General features: G+C 44.5%; 3 protein-coding genes across 8 annotated transcripts in view; 1 reads left to right on the forward strand and 2 right to left on the reverse strand.

Moving 5' to 3' along the window:
• The window catches only part of snap25b (synaptosome associated protein 25b), a 36,837-nt gene extending 34,668 nt beyond the window's left edge, over positions 1 to 2,169 (reverse strand). For both annotated transcript variants that reach the window (XM_060071776.1, XM_060071777.1), the window contains exon 1: positions 2,010 to 2,169. The gene's annotated coding sequence lies outside the window, so the exon portion shown is untranslated. The remainder of the gene's footprint in view (positions 1 to 2,009) is intronic.
• A 3,179-nt stretch (positions 2,170 to 5,348) lies between these two features.
• On the reverse strand, positions 5,349 to 15,274 carry LOC132471777 (ankyrin repeat and EF-hand domain-containing protein 1-like). Of its 2 annotated transcripts, none has more exons than XM_060071048.1 (15): positions 15,135 to 15,274; positions 14,867 to 14,935; positions 14,471 to 14,644; positions 14,151 to 14,286; positions 13,537 to 13,736; positions 12,542 to 12,691; positions 11,997 to 12,120; positions 11,710 to 11,810; positions 10,995 to 11,204; positions 10,301 to 10,648; positions 9,726 to 9,895; positions 8,841 to 9,067; positions 8,256 to 8,404; positions 7,088 to 7,189; positions 5,349 to 6,801 (listed from the first exon to the last, which is right to left on the reverse strand). In XM_060071048.1, the coding sequence occupies exons 2-15, from the start codon at positions 14,918 to 14,920 to the stop codon at positions 6,685 to 6,687; spliced, it is 2,262 nt and encodes a 753-aa protein (XP_059927031.1). In that variant the 5' UTR covers positions 14,921 to 14,935; positions 15,135 to 15,274; the 3' UTR covers positions 5,349 to 6,684. The 2 variants fall into 2 exon arrangements, with proteins under 2 accessions (XP_059927031.1, XP_059927030.1); XM_060071047.1 differs by having other exon boundaries at positions 7,088 to 7,192.
• A 286-nt stretch (positions 15,275 to 15,560) lies between these two features.
• Positions 15,561 to 22,993, forward strand: khk (ketohexokinase). Of its 4 annotated transcripts, XM_060071049.1 has the most exons (9): positions 15,561 to 15,701; positions 16,016 to 16,132; positions 16,737 to 16,871; positions 17,394 to 17,528; positions 19,357 to 19,429; positions 19,528 to 19,674; positions 20,332 to 20,420; positions 20,820 to 20,977; positions 21,981 to 22,993. In XM_060071049.1, the coding sequence occupies exons 1-9, from the start codon at positions 15,610 to 15,612 to the stop codon at positions 22,082 to 22,084; spliced, it is 1,050 nt and encodes a 349-aa protein (XP_059927032.1). In that variant the 5' UTR covers positions 15,561 to 15,609; the 3' UTR covers positions 22,085 to 22,993. The 4 variants fall into 4 exon arrangements, with proteins under 4 accessions (XP_059927032.1, XP_059927034.1, XP_059927033.1 ...); XM_060071051.1 differs by lacking the exon at positions 17,394 to 17,528; XM_060071050.1 differs by lacking the exon at positions 16,737 to 16,871.
• The last annotated feature ends 4,636 nt before the right edge of the window (positions 22,994 to 27,629 follow it).

Raw genomic sequence — 27,629 nt, forward strand, 5'->3', positions numbered from 1 at the left:
ATGGTTTAGCGTCAGATGGCTGCTGTTCATAATTAACGCCAACCAACGCACTCCTTTGTAAACAGCAGCAGCTAACTACAGCCTCATCTAGGTCAAGCTCAACTCAATGCCCTCCCTGACACTATCATACAGAGAGAGAGAGAGAGAGAGAGAGAGAGAGAGAGAGAGAGAGAGAGAGAGAGGGAAAGAGAGAGGGAGAGAGGGAGAGAGAGAGAGGGAGAGAAAGAGAGAGAGGAGAGAGAGAGACAGAGAGAAAGGAGAGAAATAGAGAGAGATAGAGATAGAGAAAGGAGAGAGAGACAGAGTGAAAGGAGAGAAAGAGAGAGATAGAGAGGAGAAGAGAGAAAGAGGTGGAGACAGCGAGACAGAGAGAGAGAGTTAGCCAGAGAGAGAGCGAGAGACAGAGAGAGAGTCAGCGGGAGAGAGAGAGAGAGAGAGAGAGAGAGAGAGAGAGAGAGAGAGAGAGAGAGAGAGAGAGAGAGAGAGTCAGCGAGAGAGAGAGAGAGAGAGAGAGAGAGAGAGAGAGAGAGAGAGAGAGAGAGAGAGAGAGAGAGAGAGAGAGAGAGAGAGAGAGTCAGTGAGAGAGAGAGAAGATGCAACTGTCATGAATTTCAGTTGAAACCGATAGTAAATCCCTCGGATAAATTGGATAAATAGACAGAGTAATTAAAGCGCATTACTGAATTACCAGAAGAAAAGGCAATCCCACATTTTCTCTAGGATATAAGCAAACCCCTGTTTCAGCAGGCGATCTTCCACCTGTGAGTTTAAAAAAAATGCAACCTGAGCAGTGGTAAGGGTTTTAGACAGATTGGGTTCCAGTGGAGCCCGGGCGAGGGGCGTTGTCCAACCCACCTCACACACGCTCAAGCTATGGTGCGCAGCTAATCGAAAACTACCTCTATGAAAAACTATGCTTTAAGCCAGAAATAGCAGACTGTAGACCATTAAAATAATTCTCAGAAACACAACGACAGAGAGATCGGAAGACGTCAATCAGACGAACTGTGTGTGTGTGTGTGTGTGTGTGTGTGTGTGTGTGTGTGTGTGTGTGTGTGTGTGTGTGTGTGTTGAGGGGGCAGGGAACATTGAAATAGAGGCATAGTGAGAGGGCGTGGGGGCAGAGAGAGATACAGAGAGAGAAAGAGAGAGAGAGAGAGAGAGAGAGAGAGAGAGAGAGAGAGAGAGAGAGAGAGAGAGAGAGAGAGAGAGAGAGAGAGAGAGAGAGAGAGAGAGAGAGCAACGTAACGATGGGAAACGATTTCATTTGTGCAAATTCAAAAGAGTTATCGTTTATGGCCGAGGATACCATCACTTAAAAATAATGATTCAGACGTAGGCTGTTCTCAATCGAGGTCAAGCCACATGGCTCGGTGAGAAACCTGAAGGGGAAACAGGACTGGAATCATATTCCACGCAAAGAACAGCTGCTCTTTTGTATAAGAGGGATACAACACATGAACTCACTTAACTTGTATAACGCACACAATGTGTCTCTTGATTTACATAATGATCGTGCCCGTTATAAAACATCATCAGGGTCTACTACTACGGTGTGTTGTTTTTACAGGCGCGCGTTGCTGTCCAGGGTGCTGAAGGCTGTCGCGCGAGCTCGCTCCACACGGCAACCCGCTAAGCCTGTTAGCTTTACACGGAATTAAACCAAGCTGTCGACCCAAACACTTTTCTATCGACTGCTTTTTCTTGTGCAGTAGTAAAATACATTATAATAAATGATTGCATGCATTGGACATGAATAATTCCAAACAAAAACAAAGGATCAAGAAAACGTGTTAAGTAGGGGTAGGAACGTGTAGGCTACAGATGCCTACAAACGCCTCGGAAACTATTAGGAAACGAAAACGAATCAGCCGCTTTTAATAAAACAAGGCAGCTGTCATATTGAGTAGGCTTACTTTTAAAAATACATATGTTTAAAATGTGAAGGGGGGAACGGTCGATGACAAATAAGACAAAAATAAAGGCACGCATACAATCAACAAACCTACCTCAAGTAGTTTCCAAAAGATCCTTGGTTGTATCAGGGTCAAAATGTCTCCCGGTCGTTTTCTCTGACTCCTACCGCTCGCTCAGACGGATTGTGCTCCGGTAGATGCGCGCACCCCCCCAAGACCGGCTAGCCTCCGCCCTCTTCAAAATGGACGCGCCCTCCTACGTCACATGCCTTTGAAAAAGGTGAGGCGGCTGCCTCTTGGTTATCCATGGGGTGTGTGGTGTATGCTGTATGGGACTGGGCCGGTTGAACGCACCTCAAGAACGACCAAAAATACATATCAATATACAATTGATTTGTAGTTTTGAAGGTTTAACCTCAAAGCAAAAGCATAAACACAAAATATAAAGCGCATATAAGTGCAGAGTTATTAGAAAGTCTGTACTAGAGAAAAAATAGCAAGACTAAATATTCAGAGACGGTGTGCATGAGGAACAATGGGCCAAAGGACTATTATTGCACTATTATTTCCCATTACTGTGGGGCCTGGATCCAGAGCCATCTGACATATGCTGATAATACTCAGCAGGTTACACTGCCCTTCTCCTCTTCCTCCTGTCACTTAGATGTCCTAATTTCCATGACGGAGGCCACTGCTTCTTACATCAAGGACTTTGGCCAATGGTATTTAAGCTCCTTGCAAATAAAACCGTGCCCTGAATGTGATTTTACTTCTCTATTAATGTACATCTCCATTTTGTGCTAGACTTTCCCTTCTTTCCCTCCTCTCTCCTAGCTGTTCCCAGGGTACCTGCACCATAATTATGTCTTTAACACACAGGCCAACTGAGGTTACCTTCCTGTCAGTGCTTGTGTGTCCCCCATGCACTCCTGTGAGCGATTCTAATTAAAGTCTGTGTCTAGTCACTACTGCCATGTGGCCCTTTCACCCTGATCAGGAGAAAGTTGCTGTGGTTTTATCAAATTGAATGTTAATAAGTTTTGCTTCTCTCCATGTTTGCCTTTCTGTAGTAATTTCCAACAGTGTTTAATAAAAGTATTTTTCCCTCCTGTGTCAATAAATGTCTGCTAGGCTGTTAATAAAAATATAAATTATCTCTAAAATGTCCTTAGGCCATTTTCTGCTATCTGAAAAAAATGTCCTGGGAAGACAAAAAAATTATAATAATTCAAAGTGGATAATCATTTTCTCTCTAGCAATACATCCGGTCATTGAACCTATTCCTACTAGAAATACAAATGTGAATGATCTACCCACTGTTGCTGTAAAAACTCACTCCTCACCAAAACCATCACACCCTTCACTGAGTTCACACTGCTGCCTCTTTGGGGATTTTATTATGCGTCGTCACAGGCATACTAATTGATGCGTAGGGGTATTTGAGGAGGTGGCTCCAAACGGATTCTGATGAATTATTTCTGATGTTGTGAAAGATGTCTCATAAGAAAGACACCAATAGCCATTTCAAAACTCTCCCAGCTTTAAATGTTCCCTGATTATTATATTCTTTGATCATAAATCCAATTCAATAAACGTTTGTTAATCTATTCAAATAATAGCATTAAAATTACTACCATATGTTACAGATGGTTGTTTTACATTGCATTTATAGATTAGAAAGAACACATAAGTGTTTGCAAAAATATATAATCCCTTTGTGTCATATATGAATACAGAAGTGCACATGCATGCACTGAATCTTAATATAATGCATGGTGTGTGTGTGTGTGTGTGTGTGTGTGTGTGTGTGTGTGTGTGTGTGTATGGGTGTGTGTGTGTGTTTGTAGGTATGTGTGTGTGTGTGTGTGTTTGTAGGTATGTGTGTGTGTGTGTGTGTGCGCACAGGAGCATGTGGGACCAGCATAAATATCACTGTGCTGTGCACAAGTCATATTTATGCTGGTCCCACATGCTCCTGTGTAAATGATGTGTACAGTGATTTACTACGAGCTGGCCTCTATCAGATTCTCCTCGGTGTATAATGTCCCCCGGTGTTTGCCCCGGGAGTCTCTGCCACTGAATAATCCAACCCTCACCCACTGTGAAGGACGAACAGTATCCTCCAAGAGACTGCTCTACGCCAATCAGTATCTAGGATGCAGGCTGGAACTAATAGTCAATTCAGTTAATGCACAAAATATATTTTGTTGCTCATTTACATGGCTGCTACCATGTACTGCTACCAAAAAATGGGCCATATTTGCTATTTTTTGCACTAGTGGTCAAATGAACAGCATATTTGACACGCAAGTACAAGCGGTGTGTTAGTTAAGATAACATTTACCCTTAGAATAGAGGATTTACTCAGGATGAGGAGTGTAACTGTTAATGTGACATGAAAACAGCTTTGAAAATGTACTGAACCGGCACTAAGCAGGCAGCCAAGCCTCCCCCCCCCCATCTCTCATCTTCTTTTCATCTCTCTCACGTCCCTGCTTTACAACTGTCAGTTTCTTGTGTGGGTTGGCCAGCTATGTGTCGAATCACTGAACATGTTACTTCTACTAAAGGGAGGGAGGGAGGGAGGGAGGAAGGGAGGGAGGGAGGGAGGGAGGGAGGGAGGGAGGGAGGGAGGGAGGGAGAGCGAAATGTTTCCTTGTTTATTTGTATTACAATAGTCTGAACGTGAGACAGATCCACTACGAAACAGTGAGTAGGTCTACATGATTAGTCCTTGAAAAAACACATTATTTTGCTTGAAGAAAGTGTACAGCTCTGCGTCAGTGTGGATTGATTCAGTGGGGATGTTAATAGATAAAACGCCCTTGAATGCTGGGGAAGGTTACTAAAACACTGCCACCTCTCTGATTAGAAAGAACCACTACACCTAATTGGTTGATTTGAACAAATTATGGTCTGATATGTGGTTGCTTGCTTTTCTGTCTCTATTCTGAACCAACAACAAGAAATTATACAAATTCAACCATTAACTTTTCACAGGTGTAGAATTAAGCATATTTAACATGCAACAATTATATTTCAGCCTAATTAAATAGTTTGCTAAAATAAACAATCCTTAACTTATCTTAAATCTAACATTCACCTGAAGCAAAGACTCTTTAGAATGTATTATTTTGTTACATTTTGTATAAAGCTCTCTTAATGTTAATCAACTGAATTAGCAGTTGGGGCAATTCATTAACATAAAATTACAATATATGACAAATTACTATGGGTCTGCCTACATTAATGAACAACATTAACTTTGACCTTTGCATCTGTCTCCATCCAAATTACTCTTGCTAATGTGGCATTTATGGGACAAATTGAATACAGCTTTTGTAATAGAGAATAAAGATTGGTAATAGATTTCCCAGATAATTGCGTTTTAGTGGAACGGCTGGTAGCTTGGTATAGGTCAATCTAACCAAACTCAATAGATTTCCTTGAGGGTGGCATAGTGAGCCACTTATATGTGTAGGTAGATTGAGGAACCACGTATGCTTCTCATATGTACTCAATATACAACCTTTGTCAACATAAACGGCAGACATTAACAACAAGCAGACAATGCTTGTCAATACAAACATCAATACATTAGCAGCATTTACTCATTTGTCAAGGTCAAATGAGAATCCCTGTAGGCAACCCTACAGGGATTAAAAAATAATATATAATTCTCGGTTAGGAAATGAAAGGGAACAGTCCTAAGAATGCCTTCTTTGCTCCAATCGGTTCCATAGCAACACTGAATAAGCCCCGCCCCTGTATGATGTCCTTGACCCCCTTCCATGACTTTGCGAGTACAATCACTTCTCTAGAAGGATACCCTATGGCCTGCTGCTGCTTGTGTGAGACCATGGAGTCTGCAAATGTATGATCGGCCCCAGGATGACGCCATTGATCCCGTAGACAGAGATGTGCTGCCACCACACCCTCTCCCTCCCTCCGCCGGGACCCCCCGGCTATGCCTCCATTAACAGTCCTTCTTCCTCCTCCCAGTCCTTTGTCATTCTGGACGACTCTTCTCGTTTCACTCCGAAATGCTGGTTTTAATTGTATATCTTACAAGCATGTATTTATGCTTCAGACTTGAATGGGCTACAGATTATTGATGATGGGGATCATCAATAGGTGGCGTACAAAATGGGTTATTCGTTTTAAACACAGTGAAGTTGGTGTGTCCCTCTTCATCACTAGATATGCAGCTGTTGATCAATATTTGTCTGTTGCAAAATTGTACAGTTGGATTGTATCAGGAAACACAATAGTTATTGACCTATTGTTATGAACCAAATTACTGCCCCCTATTGGCAACTTGACAAACGTACAGAGTAATAGCTATGGAGCCTACAATTTGAAGCTTGTCCACACACACACACACACACACACACACACACACACACACGCACACGCACGCGCACGCGCACGCACACACACACACAGAGCACTATCATGATTGAAGATATGAAAGATACCTTTGACAGAAAGGTTAACCAATCTATCCATATTTCAGCATCTTAGCATAAGCCGTGCAACTTATCTTGCTTCTTGCTTACGACTTATGACTCATATTTTATGATACCTTGATATCCGGCCATGGGTTGTAAACTACCAGACAGCTGTTTTGGGGGAAAGGATTTGAATAGCAGTTTGTCAGTCGGCTTCATACATTTATTTCCTTTTTAAGTATATGTACATGTTTAGCCAGTCAATGGAGTCTAGCTGCTGAGCCAGCCCTGAGGCTTTGACCATTCCAGGAGGTTCCTCAAAATCCAACTGATGTGCGAGGCTCTCTTTTCTCGCTCCTGTCAATCAACTGTGCAGTGGTCGCCTGGCAGCCCCTGACCTGAGGGGAGAGGGGCTGGGGGATAGGGGGGAGGGGCTGTGGGAGAGAGAGAGAGAGAGAGAGAGAGAGAGAGAGAGAGAGAGAGAGAGAGAGAGAGAGAGAGAGAGAGAGAGAGAGGGGAAGAGAGAGAGAGGAAGAGAGAGACAGACACCCCTTGGACACAGAAAAAATAACCAACTCCAGCCTCCATTTTTCAATTTCCAAGATTTTCGCTGTGTAAACAAGTAGCTAAGACATATGCACATGCAAACAAATTTGCATGAATAAGGCACACACACACACACACACACACACACACAGATAGACAGACAGCGATGCCTACCAGTCGTGGTACAAAGCTAATGTCCCGTTTGAGGCCTTTACCGCTGCTGATATTATGGTGAAGGTGTATGACATCCTCCCCTCTCTTAAAGGGCTTCTGAACCTGCTGAACATACAAAATTCATATACACACACACACACACACACACAGGCACACACAGATGAACATACCAAAATTAGCCATCATTTTTGACTAGCTCTTTTACCAACAGCTCCATCTTATCTGAGTGACCTTAAAGGTTTCATCCCTTCTTTGTGCTTTGTTAAGACTGACAGAAATATTTTATAAATCTCAGAACCACCTATAAATAATTTATCTTTGATAGCATGGCTACCTTTCCAGGAGGAAATGAGGTGTGCAACATGGATCATTATCCCAGGGACCTAGTGCAACATCAGCAACATTAGCAACACCCCTGCCCCATCCATACCCGCCCCTCATCCCAACACAATATCCACTTCAAGGCGATCAACACCAGCAATTACTCATAGGTTACTCTAGATCGCAAGAACACTATTTTCTCAGCCGGTATGCGTACCCTCAAACCGTAGCTCTGCGGGCAGCAGACACTAATGCCCCTTTTCCAGTGACTGTACCAGCTCAACTCGCAAGGACTTAGCGTGACACGACTTGGTTTGGTTCCAGGCCCGTCGTGTTTCCATCTAGACAGTACCTCTTCAACGCGGAGCGGGGCGTCATAGCACGCATGCTCGAAACTGCGACACATGCACGACCACGCGACCCATAACAGGGCTACACACGGGATGTGCCTCCACCTCTGTCAGGGTCCACGGCGTGTTCTTGCGCGCTGATCCCGCCATGTTCAATAATCGGTCACTATTGTTGACTGAACGCTGATGCTAGTATCCACAGATGCCTGGTGTCGGGGGTCAGGCTCGGACGTCGCGCTCATCATTATCCGTCCAGTGGCGTCACTCTGGCCCATCAGTGGCCAGCAGCCTGTTTATGTCACACAAAATTATCGGATCAGCTCTCATGGAACCTCGACGGAGGTGAGACTTAAAAAAGTACCAGGTACCAGGAACCTAATTTTGGCCGAGTCGAGGCGAGTTGAGCTGTTACTGTCGGTGGAAAAGGGGCATAACCTGGGCCGTTAAAGGTAGAGTGGAATTAAAAAGACCGGCGTAGTAGGTTATGGTTAGGAGACCTGCGGGGGATCAGGTGGGGTCTTCTTCGATGTGCCGCCACTGTTCCCCTTCTGCTCCTTGTGTTGGTGCTTGCGGTCAACCTTTGACTGGACCAGCTCTGACAGCTCATCATCATCGTAGGATCTAGCTAGGGCCAGGCAGTCCTCACCTGGACAAACAACCACACATACACACAGCACAACAAGACACATGTGTGCGGAGATGCTCACAACCAATGTGGCAGCCAACATGAAATAGATGTTTTTTTCCTCAAGGGTCAAGGGGTGTCAAGGATGATAAGACAACAAAGATGGATATCTACCGTTCAGGTTCGGCCATCAAAGTTCAAAGTCGGCTTTATTGTCAATTCCAAATTAGGTAAAATTAAATAAAATTATTATTATTTACCCCTAAATAAATTCGAAATAGTGAAAAGGAAGGCCTAAACAAAACCTTAAAACAAAACGGTATCCATACAATATATATATATATATACAATTTAAATATTAAATGGTCCAGGGTTCCTGGGGGCAAATGGGAGAGGCTGTTCAGAGTCCAGTCAGTGTATTTTGGGGCAGAGGGGACGGTGGGCGATGTTGTGGTACCGTGTTTGGTCTCCGCCATGACGTCGGCTCCGGCGTTGATCAGGTACTCCACGCAGCCGAGAGCACGGCTGTCGATGGCCGTCATCAGGGGCGTGCCCCCCTGGAGGGCCGCGGCGTCCACCTTGGCGCCCGCACTCACCAGCAGCTCCACCATGTCCAGCCGACCAGTGTGGCAGGCGTGGTGGAGCGGCGTCCAGCCTAACTGGTCCCTCGAGTTCACGTCAGCACTGGGTCAAGTGAGAGGAACACGCACACACGCACACACACACGCACGTACACACGCACACACGCACACACACACACACACACACACACACACGCACGCAAACACACACACACACACATACACACGCGCACGCACGCACACACGCACGCACGCACCCACAAGCACACACACAACCACTTAGCAAACACACATACACGCACACACAAGCAAACACACACGCATGTACCCACACATACACACACACACACACACACAAACATGGCGCACGCATACGCACACACACACAAGCTCTTGACCTCATTATATTTTCTTTGAAATCGGAAATGAATACAGAAATTGGAAAATGATATTATACATTTACAGTTATTATATATACTTGTGGGGCGAGCAATATCCCAGCATAATAGCTCGCCTAGAACCAGACGAATTTGCGAGCTAACGTTTTATTTGATCTTGCTTATGTGTCTGGCCTCCCTCCCTTACAGACCAGATTCCCAGATTGTCTGTTAACACTGATACACTACCATTCATCCACCTCATTTATAACACATACAATAAAATATAGAAGTATTTTTCTTCTGTCCTCTCATTGCTGATTCTAAAACCATTCTCCATTCTGTCCTGCTCCTTCTATTGAGAGTTTGCGTGTTACTCCTAACCCCATTGAGATGAGGAACCTGGCCACTTCCAGGTTGATAATGCTGCATGCGGTCATCAGAGGTGTTTTGTAGTAGCGGTCTTGAACGTCCACCGGTACCCCCTGGCTAAAGGCAAGGCTCAGGGACTCCAGGTCAGATGTCTTCACACAGTGGTTGATGTGTATAAACACCTACCCAGGCAACATGGATAACGTGTATAACTCGACCACTAACACAAACTACAATTAACATTAACACCACTATCGCTACTGCTCTTAGCATACTACTGTATTAGCGCTATCATAACTTTGTCCCCCACCTTGTGTAACAACAAAATGACTACTGACTTCTTATACAAAAAAACAGATAAAAACAATTAGGTTAACAACAAGGTCAATGCAGAAAACACACACACACACACACACACACACACACACACACACACACACACACACACACACACACACACACACACACACACACACACACACACACACACACACACACACACACACACACACACACTCTGAAAAGCGCATCAACAACACACAACAAACATAGCACAGACCCACAAGGCATGGCATGCAGACGCGCACCTGATCAGGCTGGTCTATGTACCACGCACGGTCGTCCTCGATGGCGTTGCGTGGACGGCGGCCCGGGACGAAGAACCCGCTGTCTATGGCGGGCTGGCGTTGCTCGATCATGAACTCCGGGTGCCGTACGTCTGGCCGTCGGCGGATCAGGAGCTCGGGGAGGATGCATATGGGCATGGGTGGGACAGACTTGCCCCGGCCCGGCCCCTTTCCCCCCTTCTTCTTCTTCTTCTCCGGTTTGGGGTCGTAGGAGCAGAGGGTGAAGGCCTTCTGCAGGTAGCCGAGGCCCTTGAAGAACTCCCCCAGGTCGATCGCCTGCTCGCCGCCCTGCTGGTGTGCCTGAATGATCTACAGACAGAAGGACGGACACGGGTGGACGCATCCTTTTTTTACGGGCGACATGGTTGCGTGCAATATAGGCCCAATCCCATTTCTACCCCTTACCCCTTCCCCTTACCCCTCCCCCTTGTTTTGAAGGGGTAAGGGGAATTGGTAAGGGGAAGGGGTAAGGGGTAGAAATTGGATTGGGCTTAAGGCCCAATCCCATTTCTACCCCTTACGCCCTTCAAAACAAGGGGGAGGGGTAAGGGGAAGGGGTAATGGGTAGAAATGAGATTGGGCCATAGAGTGCGTTTGAATGTCGAGGCCTCATCGCCTGTTTTGTGTGGCAGGTTTTTTGGAGGGAAAGTCATACCTGCAGGAGCTGGTCTTCCTCCAGCGGTGCTTTGTGATCCTTCAACACGGTGGAAAATGTGCCCATGGCAACGGTTTCCAGACAAGCCTCCGCATCCTCCATGGTTTCCATGGCAGTGCGCAGGGCGTCCTGGTTCTCACAGGACCAGTCGTGCAGGGTGAGTTTCCAGGATGGGTTGGGGTCCTCGGCCCCGGGTTTGGACAGCTTCCCCTGCAGGAGAGGGGGAGGAGGAAGAGAAAAGGAATCGCACAATCTCCCCATCCTACCGAATCCCTTTAGCTACAGCTAACAGGCCATTAAAGTTGACATATCATACCACCAGGTGTGCGTGTGATTGGCCGTTACAAGCCGTTTTGAAAATCTGCCTCTCTCACAAGTGGGCGTGTCCAGATGTACGGTGGATAAATCAGTCTGCCATCCGTCATACCCCTAGGTGGACACGCCCACTTGTGATGTCACTAGAGGCAGTTTTTCTAAACGGCTTGTAATGGCTAATCACACTCACAACTGGTGGTAAAGTACTTCCCCTTTAATGAAAACGTATGAGTATGAGCACGAGTACCACCTGGTCATACGTAGATCTTAGTGATTCCAAAAAACGAATTCCATAACAAGCCTATAACATTAGTTGTCCCCCCATTTCGTATGTGTAGTGAATAGTGTAAGTGCATTGGAAGGAGACATCTTGTGGTACAGGCACCCGGCACCCAGTTACCTGCAGCGTCTCGGCCTTCTTCAGCTCCTTGGAGGTTGCCTTGTCTGTTGCCAACTGTCGAGGTAGGAGGCCATCCACGTTCTTCTGTTTAGCGTTACAGCCTGAACCAAACACGCACACGCAAACGCACACACACACACACACACACATATATATACTGTTTGAATACAGGTCAAACAGCTCAACATATTTAGAGGGATCTGCCTAGGACAGCATCATGCACAAGGTAAAGGCTACATGGTAGTTCTTGACTAGTAGGAGACTCTTGATTTGGATGAGGAGGCTACCTCTCTGTGCCAGGAAGCGGCAGCAATCTGCAAAGCCTTCGGCTGCAGCCTTGTGCAGGGGGTTACTGAGGTCCCGGTCTGCACAGCCCAGGTCAGCTCCATACGCAGACAACAACACTAACACCTGCGTCGAGAGAGGGGGGAAATGGTAAATGGATTGCATTCATACAGCGCTTTCATCTAAAGCGCTGTACAATATTGCTTGACATTCACACACCGACAGTGGAGTCAACCATGCAAGGCGACAGCAAGCTTGTCGGGAGCAGTTAGGTAAGTGCCTTGCTCCTAGACACTAGGAGGAGCCAGGAATCGAACTAGCAACCTTGCGGTTACCAGCAAACCCGCTCTACCTCCTTAGCTACTATCGCCCCAGGGGCTGCCATAAGCCAAGGTTTGTACACTTGCGACGTCACATCAGAAGCATAGATTCATTGGAATGTTATTATGTTAGTAGAAACGTTTTTTCGGTCTTCGTGAAGTAAGTAATGTTGAAATGATTGAAATGAATGGACAGAGCACCGGACGAGGCACGGTGCTGGGCGTACCTCGAAGAAGCCCCCCTGTGCAGCCAGGTGGGCTGCTGTCCTCCTCCGCTGGTCCAGAGCGTTGGGGTCGGCCCCCCGCTGTAGGATGTCCCTGGCCAGGTCCACGGCCCCCACGCGACACGCCTCCATCAGTGCTGTTAGTCCCGTCACCTGGGGAGTAGGAGAGGAAACCTTTTAAAGGTGACATGTTATGCCACCAGGTGGGAGTGTGGTTAGCCGTTACAAGCCGTTTTGAAAATCGGCTATTCTGACATCACAAGGGGGTGTGTCCACATAGATGTATGACGGATAGATGAGCATCGTTTGCTACAGTCCACTGGGTAGGCTGGTAGACTGATCTATCCAGCACACATCTAAGTGGACATCCCCACTTGTGATGTCAGAAGAGGCAGATTTTCAAAACGGCTTGTAATGGCTCATCACACTCACTACTATTATAGTACTTAACTGTGTAGCAACTGCAGTAGCTGCTATCATTGCTGTAACACAGGGAATTGGTTAGCCTAGCGATTGTTGTACTTGCACTTGATTCTATGAACATCCTTTCTGTACCGACAGCGATATATTGATGCACTTCTTATGACAAATGTACTTAATGTAAATCGCTTTGGATAAAAGCCTCTGCTAAATGCCCTAAATGTAAATGTAAACTACTGGTGGAATAATATGTCACCTTTAAAAATAGCCTTTAAAAATGACCCCAGAAACTAACATTGGGACTCTATGATGATTGTTTTCTTTATAGTTTGATCACAAACATTGGCCTAATCGCTATTGAGAACACAATGGTTATGTCCTCTGTCTACAGTTTTTCCAGGGGCATATTAATATCAAAATAAGTAAGACAATACCTTTACCTATCGTTCCACCACTTCCACCACTTTCTTGTGAAAAAATTTACAAAAAACAAGCAAAACATATGCCAATGTATGACATGCATTATCCTGATAACACAATGAAAGCCTCCCGTTGGGTGACTTCAGACGGCCGTTCACCTGGCTGACGGCGTTAGGGTCGGCGCCCTGGTCCAGCAGGCTGAGGCCCATGCTGCTGAACTCTGGAGCCCTCTGACAGGCCAGAACCAGCACCGGCACCCCCGCTGCCGAGCTGTTGTTGGGGTCGGCTCCATTGATGAGCGCCACCTGCAGGCAGCACTGGTGAAGCGCGGTGGGATGGAGACAGTAGAACAGCACCCCTTGGAGGATACACCAAGGCACACACTTCAATAATGCAATCAAATGAAAACACGGACACAGGCTCACACACAGCCACCCATAAAGACAAACGATGCAGTAGCATTTTTGCTCGGCCTTTAAAGCTGACATGTTATACCACCAGGTGTGAGTGTGACTGTTCCAAGTCGTTTAGAAAATCGGTGTCTTCTGACGTCTCCACCTAGATGTATGACGAATAGATGAGCAACGTTTGCTGCAGTCCACTGGGTAGGCTGGTAGACTGATCTATCCAGTACACACATCTAGGTGGACACGCCCACTTGTGATGTCAGAAGACGCAGATTTTCAAAAAAGGCTTGTAACGGCTAATCACACTCAGACCTGGTGGTATAATATGACACCTTCAGATTAATAACTAAATCCAAGGACCAAACCTTTGCCCTGGTGATCCACCAGCTCCATATCGGCCTGACTTTTAGCGAGGAGAACCATGGTGGAGTCCTGGCCCAGCTCTGCTGCCATCATCGCAGGGGTCCGGCCCTTCAGGTCCTGTACAATTGGGAGGGCCCCCTGGAGGCAATACAGGAATAACCCATCAAATTTGGCTAATGGAGGATTCATTCATGTTGATTGATTGATAGATTGATTGTTTGTTTGATGACATCAATTAGATGTCTCTCTTTTCGAATGACCCACCTGGTTGAGGGTCATTACATTCTGGGATGGGAGAGCCAGTGTGCCTTACTAACCCTACCTGAGAGAGCAGGAACTCCACCATTTCTGGATCGGGAGCGATGCAGGCCAGATGCAGGGCAGCCTGGCCCTCGCTGGGCTCTGACAGGTTGAGGAGATTTGGAACGCCCAGACGAAGCAGCTTCTTAATTTTGTTCTTGTCTCCGTGACGCACACACTGCAGCAGGTGATACACCTGGCGACGTATACAAACACTGGATTACATGAATTACTGTTTTCTAATGTTATAGATATTTTAAAATGTACATGGTGATAAATGGGGAGACAAAAGTGTCTGACACAAAACAGTATCTAACACAAAGGTTAGCGTTAGGGTTAGGTGAACTTCTCTTGTTCTGTTCTTGTTTCTGCTTGGTATGATGTCATGGTTCAGATTCATAAGCATAACAGCACAGACCTGAAGGATCTCAAGATGTCCAGAGGCTACTCTCATCTGGACTCCAGGAGCCATTGCGCTAGTGACTGACTGGAAACACACGCACAAACATAAGCACCCACCCACACACACACCCACACACACATGCTCGCTTAAAATTATAAATACTTTACCACCCTAGATTCCTCTAGCCTCTATCACAAAGAATACAACTAATCAAGAAACATCCACTGTGCGTTTTCATGGCTACTATTAGAGACTAAGCGTTAACGGAAATAAATCAACTTACAGCTCCTTTGCATCAGCTAAATCGTATTAAACGCAAGTTCAAATCCACCGAATTCTAATAAAAACAACCAACAGGCATTTTCTTGTTGTCAGAGTAACACAGCATATAGACCATTAATGTGTCGTCCGGTCCTCGTTTGATTTACATTTCCTACAGCGGCGTTGCCGGCTGTTGTATAGATGCATAGCAACACAATTCAATAACACGTAAAGGGGCCTATATATGATGGAAAACGTAATATGGATGACTATAATGAACATATAGGACTTATGTTAGAGCAGCCATAACATTGGCTGCTAAGCTTCGGGGAAACTCGTCTACGTTCGGGAACGAGGATGAGGCGAATCGCAGCTCGTCAACTTGGGTCAAAGGCTGACTGTTCTTGCGACGGGAACAGGCTGCCGACAGATAATGACCTACTATTTATGCACAAAGTCCACCCGTGTATCTATCACGTCTAATTTGAACGGACAACATGTGCGACAAAAAGATACTTTGTATCGGCTTAGTTTGTCTGGACATTATCAATGTTGTGGAGAAATATCCGGAAGAGGATACTGACAGCAGGTTTGGAGAGCGTCTAATGAAGTAGTTTCGGTTAAAACACACCAATGCCTTATGTTGATCGCCAGTCCTCTGAATGCGAACACTGTGATGATGCGTGTTTTGGGTTCAAAGGGCATGCGTGCTTTCTAATTTTTCTCTGCTAAACATTGGTGCAGCATGCAGGACATGTTGTTTGCCTCACTAAACCGATTGCCTTCTAAAGAGAACGTTCTTTGCATTATTTTATAACTGCTATACTCGTTTGTAGTTTTGGTTCTAATGTTGTTTATGCTACTGTTGTGATATCGTGCATTCATTCAGCGCATGCGTTGTAGGTGTCAATCCCAGCGCTGGCAGCGCGGAGGGAACGCCTCCAATTCGTGCACGGTATTGTCTCTTCTGGGCGCCCCGTGCGCATTCATGGGGTCCCTAGCCCCAGGGCCCGTGGCAGAGTGAGTACGATACAGCTTGAAATTTAGTTGTGGTTGTCAAAGCGTGTCGCCATCTTGTTAAAATTGTCAAATGGCCATGTATAAATCTATGTTATAGTCCTACATCTTCATTGAAATATATAACTGCTGCACCATGTAGCCCCTATACATTTGTTGATAATAATAATGGACGATATTTTTACACTTAGGCCTACCACTCATTTAACATTTCCCATTTAGAGCATTGTTTTGGACAATTTCTAAGTGTTTAAAGCAATATGGGAATTTTATGGGGTTATGATGTTACTAATAATAAATTGTTTTCAGACTCAATATCCGTCTCCTTTACATGCGTTAAATGTTTTCACTATTACACTAACATTCTTTTAAAGCTCATGTTTTTATACATTCTGCTCTTACATTGCAAATAAGAAGACTCCCAGACTTCTGCTTCTTCTTTTGATCCATGATTTCTAACTGTCAGTCTCTTCTTCTGACCCTAGCCTTGTGTGTGCGTGTGCGTGTGCGTGTCTGACCCTGGTCCTCTGCCTGTCTGTCTTTCTGTCTGTCTCTTCTCCTGACCCGGTGGTCCTACAATCTGTCTCTGATGTAATTGCGCCTGTAGCTTTGTTCTTGATGACTTCCAGAAGTACAGCATCGACGTCTCTCTCTTGTCAGAGCACGCGCAGTGCTCCTTCCCAGCCTCCGTGGTCATCAGCAATGTGACATCGGGCAGCCGCACCATCCTACACATGAACAGGTCTGTGGGATCCATCGTGGTTCCAATAATGTATTTTCCTTTGAGCGTCTACAGGTCAGATTGCAGGGGAGCATGTTTGTCTTCACAGGTTTGGATCCTCTCCTCAAAAGTCAGTCTACTTTTGAGTTGGACACCGATCACCTGCTTTATTTTGGTTTTCCTTTTTTCTCGCACTTCCTCCTCGTTTCGGGTCAGTGTTGCAATAAGTTCTTTGGCCTCTTGGGGGAGCCACATTCTCACTTACAGCCCGTTCTACTTTAAGGTAGGCCTACCCCCAGTGATTCGGTAGTACCTTTCAAGTCCTTCCTCTCAAGTTCTTCCTCTGTCCTCATATATCCATCAGAAGCAGGTTAAGTTGCTGTTAACACCAACTACATCCACCTCTGTGTCTTAACAATAGGTTGTTGGGTTTCAATGGATATCTCTGAGAGCACCCTTCTCTTTTGCTCTCTCTCTCTCTCTCTCTCTGTCTCTCTCTCTGTCTCTATTCCTCTGTCTCTCTCTTTACCTGGTGTCTGTCAGTTACATTGTGAGTGACTTCAGCAAGCGTGGGGTGGATATCTCTGGCGTTGCTTGGCAGCAGCAGGGGGTAACCCCGTGCGCGTGCTGCGTGGTGTGCCCGGGTAGCGGCTCGCGCACCGTGGTGCTCTCGGACACGTAAGAGCGGAACCTTTTAACGCAGCTCCGAACCTGGATCAGATAATATTTCGCAAACCTATAATGGATCCCTGACTAGTGTGTTAAAAGCGTGGGTTTGTTCTGATGGTGTAGCCACGTCAGAGTCATTCATTCACTTCAGAGGCATTATGGGAGATATAGGCTCCCCTATTGCTGAGTTCACTTTAATATTTGAATCCCAACAAAAATGTTATTTAATCCAGGTCTGGAAAGGGTCCAACTAAGATCGCGGAGAATTTGGATTTGATTTCACATCGGGGGGACTAATGTAGACCAGGTGGCCCACTGCAGAGAACTGGCCGACAGGAGGAGACAGAGAGTCACTGTTATACTAACAGGTATGACATGAAGAAGGTAATGGCGTTCAGTTTTGCCAAAGGCCCCTTCAGCAAGCCAATGTAGTATATCGCTTAAGAATCACTTCGTCAAATGAACGGTTAAGGAGTAGATCTATGTGAATGAACAAGAATGTAGAGCGATACATCAAGATAGTTACGCAAAGGAATAGCTTGGGGCTATGTGTACAGTTAATACGAGATGATGATTTTAAAGGGTGTATTTAACTCCCACTGCTCTTTTGAGTTGACTGTGGTCCTCACGTTTGTTGTGTGCTGTTCTTGGTTGAATGTAGCGACTGTAGTCCCTCACTGACTGAAACCAAGACTTGCAGATGAATGCAGATTCATGCAGTTACCCCCAAGGCATCATTGCTAATAAAGTAGCATAATAAAGTAGTAGGCTCAAAGCCTTCATCTATTCAACATCAGCCTCTCTGCAGTGGTGCGTGATTATACATTAAATTGGACGGTATTCATTTTTTTTTAATATATTAATATCTGCATGCCTAATTTAAATTTCAACATCAAAACAATTCATTCATTAGTTAATTTATACTTAATTGGTGTACATTTGATTTTGAATAAAGTTTTTTCTGTGTCAGTCCATCTAGACATTGTTTTCTATAGAAAAGATAGTAGGCCTACTAGCAAATGAGGGATTTTTAACATCTAGATGTATTTTCTATACAATCTTTCTGGGGATTTCTAAGGAAACTCTTGGTGATAGTATGGTATATCATTAGATTGGTACCAAGAATCAAGCACTGCAATATCCCCATAAATGTAAAAACTATATATTTATTGAAATGCATAATATTTCTTGCATATGAGTTTTGAGATTTGAGTTGACTTTTCTTTGTTGTGGTTTTATTTGCTCTTCTCTTTAAATATATTTAGTATCACATTGCTTTAATCTTTTTAAAATCCAGTTATTTTATTTTATTCCCTAATGAATCAATTTGTATCATCATGCATGTTGATATGTTTATTCGTTCTAATATTTCAAAATTAACTTTTTAATAAAAATTCTGATTTATTTGAGTAACCTCAGGCATTATGACTGTGAATACAGTACACAGAGTGTGCAAAATACATGAACGTCTATTAATTTCCTTTCTTAACTAAACAATTTAGTTCTCATGAAATCCCTTTTATAAGCCTTTTAAAAATCTGGGGAGGAGGGGAATAGCTAAAGTAGAGACAAAACTAAAAAGGATGTTTAGGATAACATCAAAGATAAAGCGATGTTCCAAATATTTAGTGCACTCTGTCTTTAGTATTACTCTGGGATACTTTTTCCTTCTTTCTGACATTTCTTCCGATGTCTTCTTTGCTATCACTACGACAGACTCATCTCACCCTCTCTCTCTCTCTCTCTCTCTCTCTCTCTCTCTCTCTCTCTCTCTCTCTCTCTCTCTCTCTCTCTCTCTCTCTCTCTCTCTCTCTCTCTCTCTCTCTCTCTCTCTCAGGAATCTCCCTGATGCAACGGCAGGGGACTTCTCCAAGGTGGACCTCAGCCAGTACAAGTGGATTCACTGGGAGGTGAGAGCCCTTCAGCAGCGCAACCATCACTGGACGATGGTGTATGTTATCAATAGATGTCAATCTATAATGTTGTTTTTTTACATTGTTACCTGTAGGGTCGGAATGCAGGGGAGCAGGTGAAAATGATCCAACAGGTGGCGCTCTATAACAGCCTGTTGCCAGAGCAACAGAAAATCACAGTGTCCGTGGAGATCGAGAAGACCAGAGAGCCTCTCTACCAGCTGTTCTGCCAGGGGGACGTGGTAGGCCCTATTGTGTTTGTGCAGACGTGTTTGTGTGTGTTTGTGTGTGTATGTGGGTTGTGTTGCTAGTTCGATCCCCAGCTCCTCCTAGTGTTGATCTGTCCCTGAGCAAGACACTTAACCCTAACTGCTCCTGACGAGCTGGCTGACGCATTGCATGGTTGACTCTGCCGTCGGTGTGTCAATGTGTGTATTAACTTGTGAAATTAAATCCCTACAATTATACCCCTACAATCAAGATACCTCCAAGACTTGGTTCATCAGCTTACTTTTAGATGTCAATGTCACCATTATGTCAATGTCAAAAAGTAACCCTTAATTAATCAATTATTTGAATCCAAATCCAGCGAAACCAGTAATAAAAATCATCTGAGCATTTCATTTATTGAAAGCTATCGGGACTGCAGATTGAAATGAGCTTTTAGCTATAATCTGGGTCAAGCCATCTTTTTACTCCACGTAATTAATGAACCTTGTGCATGGTCCCTGTTTCAAATAAACCAATAAAATGTGTGTGCGTGTGTGTGTGTGTGTGTGTGTGTGTGTGTGTGTGTGTGTGTGTGTGTGTGTGTGTGTGTGTGTGTGTGTGTGTTTGTGTATTGGTACTATTGCATAGGCTGATCCCAGCCATGTCTGATAAGCGGGTGTCGTCCCCAGGTGTTTGTCAGTAAGGACGTTGCCATGCACTTTGGCTTCAGCTCTGCCCAGACCGCACTCCGGGGCCTCTACAGCAGAGTGAAGGAAGGGTGAGGAATGGGTACTTTTTACATTACCTTGCGTCCTCAGGGGTAACCTATGTTTGAGGACTTTCTATGGTTAAGGGAGGATTCAAGAGGCTTTAAACAGGCTTTCATCTTTTTAGCAACAACAACACTTGCAAGGAACATCATCCAAACGTTCAGCAGTACTTACAGTGTGACGGGTTAGAGATAATGAAGATCTATTACAATCAAAACACTTTGTGTGTGTGTGTGAGTGTGTGTGTGATGTTCTGTATGTCTGTGTGCGTCTGTCTGTGTGCGAGGGTGTGCATGTACAAGAAGTATTGAATTATTCTTCACAGACTGGTCAGGGGATACAAATCGCTTTTTAATGAGAAACAGAAAAGTGCAACTAATTCCCCCCTCGGACCCGCTGCATTCCAGGGCTGTCCTGATCTGCGCCTGGGCAGAGAAAGGTGCAGATGCCATGGGTCCTGACCGAGTAGTCGTCCACTCGGATGCCTTTCCCCCCAAGGCCCTGGTGGACACACTGGGAGCAGGAGATACGTTCAACGCAGCCGTTATCTTCACTCTGTCTAACGGTGAGCGGTAGGATGTTAAAGGGGACATATTATACCTCCAGGTGTGAGTGTGATTAGCCGTTACAAGCCATTTTGAAAATCTGCCTCTTCGGACATCACAAGTGGGCGTGTCCACCTAGATATGTGCTGGATAGATCAGTCTATCAGCCTACACAGTGTTGTAGCAAACTTTACTCATCTATCCGTCAAACATCTAGGTGGACACGCCAACCTATGATGTCAGAACGACTTCTAAGGGCTAATCACACCTAAACCTGATGGTATAATATGTCACCTTTAAAGGACACTATATGACGGCCTTCCCTACCGACACCTGGTGGCCTAGAGGTTTCAGGAGTTTGAGGGGTTGACTGGTTCACGCTTGTTGGCTGCTTGCTGCGTGGCTGTTTAAAGTGATGGATAACAGAAATCCATAATTGACTTCTTATTATGTTATGAAGGGTTATCAAGTTACGATTCAGAATCAGAAAAATTATGTTCCATAGAATCCCTTGCAATCTCGGGTAATTTCAGAGTCTCGATTTCCTTCTTTTCTTCTATCCCTTCAAGCTGATTTAATGGGTGCTGTCTATATTCCCTCCTGGCTGAGCGGGTGGCCCATTACTGTACACTCAGGTGGCCAAGCCAGGCCACTCACTTTAGGGAGAAAAGCTTTCTGTTCCGATACTCTTATACTAGAGAATCAGTTTCAAACACGATACAATGGAGATTGAGGAAAACATCTGGAGATGTAGTAGGAAACGCAAGGCGAATCATGATAGATCAGAATGCAATCAATTTTCGTTTTAGTTTTCATTTTAGGTTTGCTTTCCCCTGGCCTGACCTTTTGACCTGGGGTGTGAGAATAGTATTTATTGGTATCTCTTTATTCTTAAATTCTAGAATTTTTGAAGATCATACTAGATTGAAGAACACAACATTGAAGAAAATGAAAGTTGCAAACGCAGCACCTTGTCAAACTTCTAATCTTCTGCTCCCCCTCACCCCGTCTCTTGTTCTGAAGGTGGCAGCCTACAAGAGGCCTTGACCTTTGGTTGTCAAGTGGCCGGCAGCAAGTGTGGTGTCCATGGTTACGACGGCATCGTGGTGAGGCACCATGACAAGTGAGAAGAGGAGGGAAACCGCAATGAGAACCACGAAAAGAGCAGATGAAGAAGATGCACAGGGCTGCCTGTAAAACATTTGGCAGTGGAAAGTTACACACGATCTTCAACGGAATGTAACTCAGAAACTAAGCGAATGGTTTGAATGCTGTTCTGAGGAAATGTTATGCTAATGATGAATTGAGGCCTCAATGTTTTGCAGATGGAGAGCTGACAATATGACAGGGACCTCAGGCATGAAATTAAAAAATATTTTCAAAGCTAAGTGGTTTGAAAGAGAATGACTACTACCATCAAATCAATCTGACATGCTCATACTGGCCCGGTTAGACTTCACAGGATCAGGCAATAAAATAAAATCCTTAAAAGACATGCCTTAACAATACAACATCTTCTCTTGTGCAATATAAAGGATGATCAAATCTTCAAGAGCATGGAAACTCTCTGCCCATTTTTCTTCGCCCACAGTCATTATCTTGATTTAAATGTTGTGCGATTTTGTTTAGTGATGTTCTCTTTCAGAAGTAATTGAGACTGTACAAGCCGGTATTTTGTTAGAATGGAGATCCCAGTTCCGCCCAGTCTACAGTGAAGGTTTGGCTTTTATTGAGTGCTAATAACAAGCTGGTTAACATTTGGTATTTCTGATTTACTGTAATGCCACTTTTCCATAAGATCGAGCCAATCATTTCTGCAATGAAATTACCTTCATTTTAATAATGGAAAACACATGATTAGGACATAAAACAATGAGTCGCACCAACTGGGATACGAGTTTGAAACAAAAAAGCTTTTGGAAAATCCACTTGAATCAGCCCATCAGACTAATTATTTGTGTGATGCGGCGAGTGTATTAGGTACTTGAATTCTATCAGACTGTCATGAGATTTACTGAATAAATAAGCTCATTATACTGAGAGGCCTTCTTGACTACAGAGCGAGAGTGCGTGCGTGCGTGCGTGCGAGAAAGCGAGAGTTTAAAGTGCAGTGTTATTACAGTGGAGCAACCTCCGGCGGCTACGTCCTTTCTCTAACAGATGTGCTAATAACACACCCACCAGCAGTGTCAAAATTATGGATGTGCGGTACCTTGGCTGTGTGTGTATGTGACGTGAGAGCGAGGGGAAGCTGAAGTATATCCAACTTAATGATACACCCACCGACAGGGTAACTGAAGTAGTGTGTGTGTGTGTGTGTGTGTTTGTTTGAAGATAAAAGATAAACAGGATATCTGTTCACATCCCCCAGCCAGTTACACACACACACACACACACACACACACACACACACACACACACACACACACACACACACACACACACACACACACACACACACACACACACACACACACACACACACACACACACACACACTATCTGCTGGTGTTGCTTACATGCCCTCACCCTTACAAACTCCCACACGGTACAATATACACACACCAACCTCCACACACAGGAAAAACAATTTACACATACACACACACTCACACACACACCTTCACACTCACACACGCACACACACACACACACACACACACACACACACACACACACACACACATGCACACACACACACGCACACATTATACACACAAGAAAAGTCCACGCTTTGATAAACTAAATACCGCACTTGTATACACAGAGTACTAGGAATAGAGACACAAACACACCACTAGAGTGAGCTGGAATGTATGCTGAGTTATCTGGTTGGCCATCAGACAGCGCAGCAGTTGTGCCTTGGAACACCAGTCAGGGATCATTCTCCGGGTTCAAATCCCACTTTGATCTCGCGGTTCCAGATCTCTTGAATGTTCTAGAATGTATGCATACCGAACTTATTTTGAAATACTTGTACTCTGGCCAATGTAGAGTTACGAATGGAAAACGCCACACGCTAGAGACACGTTCTATTTAAAACCCGTCTGCACTCCCTCCAGTGTTAACACTCAGGGGAGAAAGCACTGGTTCCACCATGCCCTGGTGGTCGTCTGGTCTGGTCTACCCCCCTGATCTTAACACACCAGATTAAAAAACATATTCTCTTCGATTTCGGAGTCCTCTACGCTGACACCCCCCCTAATGAAACGGAGGGAAATTAACTCAGCCGCAACCGAAGGTCTCTTTGAAGGCTTTCTGGCCGCGCTTCAGTCAGCGGAGGAACACGGCTCAGTGGGCCAGCGGGGATAAAACTGCCCTCCCAGACCCGGGATCAACTGGCATCACGTTGCAGGGCTACCTATGTCAACGCGGCAAGGATTTCATGCACGGTTGCTTGTTATTTCTATCTGCTGTGAGCCTGTGACCAATAGAAAGGGATCTCTTTCCCAGCTCAGCGGTTGAATGCTGCCCAGGCTTTGCTGAATGGTTTGAGCTCGGGGAAGAGAATAGCAGGCTTTGTTGGGTCGGATCATGGATAAGACCAGGAGATAAAGGCTTGGGAAGAGAATACTGCTACAAGAAAAGACAAATGGCACGTGTGTGTGTGTGTGTGTGTGTGTGTGTGTGTGTGTGTGTGTGTGTGTGTGTGTGTGTGTGTGTGTGTGTGTGTGTGTGTGTGTATGTGCTTTTACTCTGGAGTCTGCTGTGAGTGATTGGGATTGTTAATGAATATGAAGCAATGTCTATGGTCTAAGTATAAAACTGTGTACAACTGGGATATAAATGTGAACTCCTTATGTTTTTCTTAGTAGGCTTTCTCAAGTCCACAGACCGGTAGCAAGACTCCTGCAGAAAGCAGGAGTCCTGAAGAGAAAGCCAAAGTCCTGGCAAGGTTTTGTTGTGTGTCTGCAATAATTGTCAGTCACCGTTTGTGGAAGGGGTGCTGCTCTCTATATCCCCACACATCACGGAGCACTCTTACTGAGTTGTCCATCTGTTAATGTTTATGGTCAATAATTAAAAAATATTATTTTTTTACATGTGTGTGTCTCTGTTTGCATGTTCATATGTCTGTAATCCTGTGTGTGTGTTTGCGTGTGTACATTTGTGTGTGTGTGTGCGTGTGTGTACGTTTGTGCATGTGCGTGTGTGAGTGCGTGCGTGTCTGTCTGTCTGTCTGTGTGCTCAAATGGACTCCCACACATGGGACTCCCAGTAGCTGGCCCCTCAGGCCGGCCTGCCTTATCCATGTGTATAAAAGCAGCTGGGTCTCACAGTATCAAACTCAACACAACTGAGACCCCCTACGCGGAACATAATACAACATAATGACACACACACACACACATACACAAATGGGCTTCTACTTGACTTTGAGCTCAACCACTTTTACTCCATGGCAACTTCCTTTGACTGCGACAGTAAACAGTTTAAATACATTAAACATCTGCAGTAAAAGGTGAAAACACTGGTGAGTCATGCAAGGGTAGGATAGTGCTGAGAGTAACGGTGTGTGATTTAATGTTAAAGAAAAACACAGCACAAGGGTGGATGAAGGGTACTGCGATGGATGGCGTGTGGTTAAGAAGGAACCCTGTTTTGTTAAGATAAGAACATATTAACGCAAGCATATCGAAAAAAACTGACTGAACCCTTGGAAAACCCATTACTCCTGAATAAGGTAAGAGGAAGCGAGACACATAGTTGTTGAACCTTCTCAATGTTCTCAACTCCAGGTCACTGTTCCCAAAAGTCCAAGAAACACAACAAAGATATTCTGTCTGGGATTTCCCCAAATCGCAAGCAAAATGAAAAAAAAGAAGCTATTTAAACAAGATTTTTATCCTAAGAAATCAAATTTGCTGACTACATTGTGACTGAAACTGACTGAAAACCGCATTGTGAGTGCTTCTTAGACGATTGGGTTTTACCCAGTATTCTGCAGAACCGAGATAATCACAATGTGCTTCCAAAAACAACTCTGGCAGGATGCAATCGATTAGACTAAAAGCTCTAATCAAAAGGGGGGCATTCTTTACCACCACTGTATCAACTCTGCTTTGTAAGGAGTCCAGTTTAGCCTAAAGCTTGATCTTTCCGGAAATCCCCTGCCTCAGCCTGACTCTCTTTATTGAAAATAATTTGGAAATTAACTTAACAATGAAGTCTATTGCAGTCCAATACAGTGGAAAATGTTCTGATTGTGTTTTGATTGATCCTGTTGCGGACATAAAATCTATGCATTTATGCAGTCAATTTACTTTATAATGGATTTTTTTTCTGGAGATTATGTGTGACTGAAGGACAGACGGTAGAAATATAATTAATATAATATTTGTGTGAGTGTGTGTGTTTGATTGTGTTTGTGTTTGCGTGTGTGTGTGTGTGTGTGTGTGCTTCTGATAGATGTATGTTTCTATGTATGTCACAACACCTGGGTTGGCTAACCCAAAAGATATTTGTAAAAGATCAACTCAGACAATATGCTACCATTGTTAAAGAAATGCCAAAATAAACCAAAAAGAGAGTACACGGTTATAATAGATTTATTTGAGACACACATGTTGCAAATAAGAGTGAAGTTCTTTACTAAAGCACTATTTCACGAAACAGACAATGAAACAATGAAAGTAATGCAGATGTCACGCAATACTCAACCATCAAACTCAACATAAAACTCGTATGGTAGGGTCTCTTCTCTCAAGTAGTCAAACTCTGGAGTGAGCTTGCCAGGCACTGTTCCAACATTACTGTCACCAAGTCCTTATCTCCTCTAACCTATTGTTTCATATCTATATATATGTCATTAAAATGGCATAGGCCCAAATTTGACATCATCATAAAAAAATGTAAAGAAGATAAAGATGTTTCAGGGAGGTACGCATTGAAAATGCGATGTAGCATATGTGGCGTTTACAAGATTGCTGAAAACTGAAACGATGAAAAGTCTGCTCTGCCAGACTATGACGGACTCCATTTCCATTGTCTGTGAAAGTCATCAGCAGAAGGACGTTCAGCAGTGCCTCAAGACCCCAGCAGGACCAGCACAGCCAGCTGGTGCTTCTTAAAAGAGAAGAACTGACTCTTCATTAGTCTGTATGGAGATTCTGACATACCCAAACACCTTTGAGAAGGGACTACAACGTTTCACCTTGAGTCATTTAACCATTGCATGAATAAATGAATGAATGAGTTAATGGATGAGTATGTAGCCTCCAAACTGATGTATATACGATGCATCTCTCCGAATGAACCCAATTCTCATAACTTTCCTATACAGCCTGATCGGTCTTCATTGAAACACCCTCAAATGATTCACTTCGATGACACAAAGGCAGAGATTACGTATGAATGTAGGTATGGATGGATCCAGAAATAACATCCCATTGTAATGACTGCAATCGAACGCGCCTCGCTCAGACTTGACGGTCCATCCAGGGCAGCACTGTGATTACTGCTCCAGTAACGGCTGACAACACAAGAGACCCCTGAGGACGTACAGTAAGACAGAGCTGGACTCCCAGGCGGGAGGCCCACATAATAGCCCCTTCGAATGAGTTGAATTGTCTCATGATTGCAGTAAAATATGATATTTTCACATTTTAGTTGTTTTCTTTTTAAATTATGTCATTGCACGGTGGGGCCGAATCACACGCCATTGATTGGTCC

This window comes from Gadus macrocephalus, chromosome 14, assembly GCF_031168955.1.
Source record: "Gadus macrocephalus chromosome 14, ASM3116895v1".
NCBI lineage: Eukaryota > Metazoa > Chordata > Actinopteri > Gadiformes > Gadidae > Gadus > Gadus macrocephalus.